Raw genomic sequence first — 6452 nt, forward strand, 5'->3', positions numbered from 1 at the left:
TTTTAAGACAATCCTCCTCTATACCACTTCATCATAAAGCTGTAGAACTGGGGCTACAATATATCCTCATATAAAATCACCAATAATGATAATAATAATATTAAAGCAAACAAAACACTGGTACAGTCACTTGCCCAGTTCCAGATCATTGCCAGTTCCAGATTACTGCTGTAGTATTTGCACCGTCGTTTCTCGTAATCAGCGCGAATAAGCTAATACTTGGTACCAATGGAAAGACTGATGTTTTGTCTACAAACGACCACAAGCTCGACTGGATCCACCCATCCTTGTGATCAGCAGAGGAATCAAAACATCCCGGTGTCTGCGGTGTGCGCGCTTTTTCTCACTCACTCATTCCTGCAAGTTTGAAGGTAGCAAAGGTGAGTTAGCCACTTGGTGTTTTTGGTTCTAGAGTGGGAAAATACTTACTTACTTGGGTAGAAAATGTCAGTGTGTGATGTCTTGCTGTTTAATTGCTTTCGAAACTAAGTCAATTCTCATTTAATACGTATAATTTATATCATTTTGTGTTCAAAACACATTCTCAGGCACAGTGTGTATCATTCTGCATTAGAAGGGCTCCAGCCAGATGCCAGGAATGCCCCCAAAGTGACACAGAGTGTCGTGATCCAGAACTGGGCAAAATGATCCATTTCCGGCAAATATTTGCACCACACAAAATGTGGCTTCACACTTTAAGTAGAAGGGCTACCCCGTCCAGACTTCTTCAGCTAGATAACATCCAAATACCCAATATAACAATACCTAATAAAGGACATTCAGTTGCATTATGGCTCCTTATAGCGGGACTTTAAAAAAGGTGATCCGGAACTGGGCAACTGTCTGTTTTGTTCCCGTTTTGTGTTGGGGGTCGCCACAGCGGATACAACCAGATCCGCATTGATATTTTGGCACAGGTTTTACTTTGGATGCCCTTCCTGACGCAACTCCAGTGTTACCTGGAGAAACACACACAGCCGCTGGTGTTCCAAAGAGGTCTCCCATCCAACCAGGTCCCGCACTGCTTAGCTTCTGAGATCTGACGGGATCAGGCTTACACAGAGCAGATCGGCTGCACAATATATCCACATATAAAATCACCAATAATGATAATAATAATAATAATAATAATATTAAAGCAAACAAAACACTGGTATCGGAATAGTATTAGTATCGGCAGATATCCAAATCCGGGTATTGGGAATGGATCGTAAGTGAATGCATCCATTAAAAAAATAAGTAATTAACAGCAAATAAAAGTTATTAAAAAAAACTATTGAGGTTTAGGCTTCTAAAAACATTCTCGACTCACAACCCATTCCAACTCATAATAGAAACTTTGCACAACTTATTACCACCCTTGAAAAATGTCATTTTATAAACACTACCCAACCCAGAGCCCGTGGATCTCCACGGTCAACACACTAGTATGCCTGGCTGAAGAAAATCCGTAAATGAATGTCCATTAAACAAGAAATAAAGTGTTGATTAAAAAAATCTACTTAGTCATGCTTTCTTTCGCCATTGTGAGCAACAAACTTCGAACAACACACATTAGAGAACAAACGACGACAAAGAACGCAGTTTATGTAGTTACTTACTGTAAATCAGCTATCTGCACGCTGCATGGGGAGAAAAGCGTCAGACGGTCACCAGCGTGTGTGAGTCCATAATAAATGAAAATCTTCAGCTACAGACTAGCTGTTTACTGGAGCTTCGAACCATGTGTTGAATCCCGACACGTCATGACGTAGCCCGACAACCGGCCCTGAATTGGGCCAGATACTGGTCTCCATCTTGGAGTGAGAGGTCCCACTCCTAAACGACCAATAGGAGAGCAGCGCCCGCGCAACACCAAAGTGAGGCTGACGTCAGCGTCCCGACGCCAACCAATCACAGGCTAGGACAGACCCAACTCAGGGCCATTTGTCGGGCTATATCTGTGGTCACGACACCGTATCGGAGCGTGGGCGTCATCATATTTCCACACTCTCACGAGCGCCAATGAGAGCGGCACTCTGAGCAGGGTGATAGTTTCCTTCTCGGTGATTCACATCAAGCATTAGCGCATATTACCGCCCCCTAATGGGCTGGAGTGTTTCTCGAACCCTCCACCCATTTTCTCAAAACCTTAAAGACAAATCCAAAAATTCAAACTACATTCACAAAACTCCAGACTCTTCTATCAGAATCAAACTTCACTTCAAACTATCACTTCAAAATTAGTTATCCTGTAATCAAAACCAAACAATATCTTCAAATCAAACCCACAGCAACAAAAAATATATTAGAAAATTTATATATAAGAAAATTTATGGAAGCCTATGGAAGCCCGTTTGTGCCACTTGAAAAAAGTTTTTTGATTAATTGCGAGATAGTATCTCACAATTCTGACATTATCTCACAATTCCGAGTTACTATCTCGCATTTCCTCGCAATGAAACAACGACAAGGGGTGGACCAGTGCTCACTCAAAGCCTGTCCACAGGCGAATGACGCAACCGACAGGCGTGGAAAAACTCACGCATGCGCATGAGTCGGGATGGAGGCGTAGGGCACAGAACAAAAAGCAACGCCGTGATGAAGCCTCACAGGACATGTTGTGGCATGTCCAGCTTGTCCACAATTTCTCGGATAGTCACACGACTGAAAAGCCACCAAAAGCCGTCTGAATCTTCTGAATGGTGCAAGAGCTGGGCATGTCAGGGCATGTCCTGTGAGACCAACACGGAGGTGCTTTTGTCCCACGTCATTAGCGGCTTCGTGGCAAATTCCTCCGCTCCTCTTTCCATGACAAAAACTCCTGTAACAGTGGAATGTGCCGAAAAAGTGCTATGTCCACCTCTTCTGCCATTTCTGTAGTAGTCAGACGACGTCCCGGATCAACACAGCGTTCAGTTTGGAAATGATCTGGTCGTTTCAGCCTGTGCCCTCAGCCGCTGTGGGCCGTCTTTAATCCAGTTGTAATGCTCCATAATCTGTGTGATCCCCATAAGATCTTCACCGAAAGCCATCTGAATTTTCCAAATGGTTTCCACCTGGCTGTCTCTCACAGTTTCTGAAAAAAATTTGATGCAGTAAAGCGGCAGTCGCTCAGCCAATTTCTTAACAATGAAAATCCGCCGACGAGGCTGGACCACTCCTCCCACAAGGCGTGCTCACAGGTGAATGACGCAACCGACAGGCATGAAAAAACTCACGCATGCACACGAAGGTTCAAGCTTGGCTGATGCAATCGCACGTGATTCAAATCCATATAGTTTTTGCAAAAAATAAAAAGGTTGGATTCTTTTCTAACAGACCTCGTATACTTTTGTTGCTAAATACTGTAACTTTCAGCTCTTGTTTGAGAAAAAGTAAATAAAAATATAATGACTTCAGTGTTTTGTGTAAAACACATCAGTGTGTTGCTGTTGATTTGAAAGTATTTCAAAATGGTGCATGTGTGTATCATTTTGTTGCTAGAATAACTTTTTAGAAAAAATTGTTAGGTTTTGATTGTAGGGTTTCATTTTGACAGTGCTTTGGGGTGTTCTACAAGCGTGGTGTCTTATCTTTGTGTGCAGCGTTTTGACACAGTGAGCCAACTTCTGCAAAATGTGTGTCAGCAATCAGGTATGTTTTTTCTTTTTATTTATTTATTTATTTCACATAAGCGGGACAATGTGGTCCCGCAGGTACCAGCTGTTTTTATTTTTTATTTATTCCACATAAGCGGCACAATGTGGTGCACCTCACACTGTTTCTGCTCGAAAGACACCGTCGCGTACATGAACTCTCACACCGGGATCGTGCATGTCTGCCCGTCGGTGAAATGTTTTGTGGTGCGCTAATTCAAACTGTTTCACACTGTTTTGCCGTATTTGACCAAACTTCGCACTATGTGTGAAGGGGCCCTAAGGTTTGGAACATTAGGTTGTCATTTCTGGCATGTTGTGTGCCAGCATTTGGAAATAAGACAAGATCAATAATTTTGGTTTTGACTAAGCTTGTAAAGTGAGTCCCTTCGGCTGCTCCCTTGTTTTCACTCGGGGTCGCCACAGCAAATCCGAGGTGGATCCACATGTTGAATTGGCACAAGTTTGTCACCGGATGCCATTCCTGAAGCAACTCCACATGGAGAAATATGGCAGGGGTGAAGCTTGAACCGAAAACCTTCCGTAGTAAAACCAGGTGCACTAACCACTTGGCCAAAACCCTTTTTGACAAAACTTGTAAGTAAACAAAATTGTAGAATTTTAGAAATGTGTCAGTTGACTGCATCTTGAAAACATGAGTTGTGTTTGTGGTGTGGTGCACAACAAACAGATGTTGTGCTCTTTGTGTTTAAAGTTTTGAAAATGTCACTAGACCTAGGACAAAATGATGCTGCAACTGTTTAAAAAACTATAATCACACAAATGTAAGTAATGTCACACCTGCAAGGTTTATTCGTTTAAAAAATACTCACTGGGTTGTAGCCACACATGATCAATAATCACATATTCAGAGAAAACTTTGTACATAAATGGGCTTGACAACATAACAGCTCTACAATGCATTAAGAAAAAAAAACAACATTCAGTCTGTGGAGCTCCTTAAGGTATTAATGTATCTATCTGTCTTTGCAAAACAACACAGTCATCACACACAATTTGTTCATATGACTTTGATCAATCCCACTTAGTGCAGGACTGCAGTAATAAAACTCAAACACTCGAAGCAGCACTGATGACAGGCTGGTAGTTGTGTTTTATTTGTTAAAAATACTTTCATCCTTATGATTATTATTGGTGGTGGTCGGGGGGCTTCTTACCCCTGGGCCCTTCTGGTTACAGTCTTGGCTGTTAACATGAGGAAAATACAGATGATGAGGTAAAACTTGTGTATTGGAAAGCACTACCTTATTGGCCTCTAAGAAGCATGTAACATGTGCATTAGTCAGAAACAGACTTGGTGCAGATTTGAAGCGAAGCAGAGTATAAATATACTTTTAAAATAAACACCATGGTGCTGCTGATGAACTACTAGAAGCACTGACAGAGCAGTAACTGTTCTCTCCATCAGCATGGAGCTTCATGAAGTGCAGTGAGATGTTCACCCGGACCTTTGTGACTTGTATTTATAATATCTGATATGAGCAATCAAAAAAAAGTTTGATTGGGCCCTATTCTGATCGTGGTGTTTGGATCGGGACATCCCGAGCGCTGTGGGCTGTCGAAGAGCCATCACAAGATCGGGGCCGATTCTGTACGTCTGCTGTGCTTTGTAATGTGCAGATGCGTAGATGTCACTGATGTGCTTATTGTTGTTGTTGTATCTCACCAGCACTCTGTCCATGTTGCTGTTGGGGTCGCTGCGGTTGTAATACTTCTTGACTTCATATGGCAGCTGGTCAGCATGAGGAGCGTGAAGGTTTCCAACCGTGTAGTACGTGTACTGTTTTTTGTCCTTTATTTTTGGAAGCAGAGGCCCCAGGTTCCGAAACACGTGAAATCCAAACTGTCCTGTTGTGGGGTCACACAGAGCCACCATGTTGTTATCCACGCAATTCCGAACGTACCACACCAATAACTTGAGGCCGTGGCGAGGCGGCGGCGTGCCAAAGCCACTCTTCTGCAGCTCCTGGTTCGAGTCCAGGGTTTGGAGAGGTGAGGTCAGAGCGACGGATGACACCAACACGACACAGAGCAAGAAGTGTTTGTGGGCTCCAGCTGCCATCCTGAACTTATCTGGAATAAAAAAATAAAATAAACAGCTCAGTACAAAACATCATATGACTGTGGATCAGTGGAACATGTTAACTTACAGAATGATGAAATGTTCTCACAGCTGTCACACGTGTGCACTTTGTTCTGCAGCTCAGTGGCTGATTTCACTGTCTGCTCTGTGCAGAATGAAATGAACTTGTTCCTTTATCAGGGGAAACTCCACATTCTGACTCTCTGTTTATGAAGAAAGAGGAAGTAGTGTTGTTGGTGCACAGGTGGTCTGCTTTCCCACACAGACCAGACACCCACATGAGAAATATTCAAAGTGCAAGCTCCTGTCTGTGTGTCGGCTGTCTGTCCAAAGGCAGATAGAAACAGCTCAGCTTTATTTGATCTGATGTTACAGCTCAACCTTCACCTGACGCCTGCCATATCAAAATGAGGATAAATGGAACAGTTTGATAGACATGAAACTGAATTTTGCCATTCATGTTTTGGCATTGAGGATACCAAACAATGAAGTGTTTCAGGTGTTATTTTACCTCATTCCTCCTGCAAACACGTCTTAATGTGTGCAACAGTATGTGGCCATTATCGTTGTATTTTTCATTTCAAAATTCTCCATACATTCACTGTTGGGGACACAGCAGGACTGCATGCAGGCCAGTCCAGTATCTGTCCCCTCTTCTTGCTTGGCCATGCCTTCATACTGGGTGCAGAATGTGGTTTTGTATTCTCTTGTTGATTAATGCACGCACGTCC

At 42.9% G+C, this 6452-nt stretch overlaps 2 protein-coding genes across 3 annotated transcripts in view; both read right to left on the reverse strand.

Moving 5' to 3' along the window:
* cep162 (centrosomal protein 162) overlaps window positions 1–1732 on the reverse strand; it is a 110803-nt gene extending 109071 nt beyond the window's left edge. For both annotated transcript variants that reach the window (XM_034173964.1, XM_034173963.1), the window contains exon 1: window positions 1602–1732. The gene's annotated coding sequence lies outside the window, so the exon portion shown is untranslated. The remainder of the gene's footprint in view (window positions 1–1601) is intronic.
* Window positions 1733–4403: 2671 nt separating this feature from the next.
* LOC117513240 lies at window positions 4404–5979 on the reverse strand. The gene is made up of 2 exons (XM_034173519.1): window positions 5789–5979; window positions 4404–5711 (listed from the first exon to the last, which is right to left on the reverse strand). Exon 2 carries the CDS (start codon window positions 5698–5700, stop codon window positions 5077–5079), a length of 624 nt encoding a protein of 207 aa, XP_034029410.1. The 5' UTR covers window positions 5701–5711; window positions 5789–5979; the 3' UTR covers window positions 4404–5076.
* Between the last annotated feature and the right edge of the window lie 473 nt (window positions 5980–6452).

This window comes from Thalassophryne amazonica, chromosome 7 (assembly GCF_902500255.1).
Source record: "Thalassophryne amazonica chromosome 7, fThaAma1.1, whole genome shotgun sequence".
Lineage (NCBI taxonomy): Eukaryota > Metazoa > Chordata > Actinopteri > Batrachoidiformes > Batrachoididae > Thalassophryne > Thalassophryne amazonica.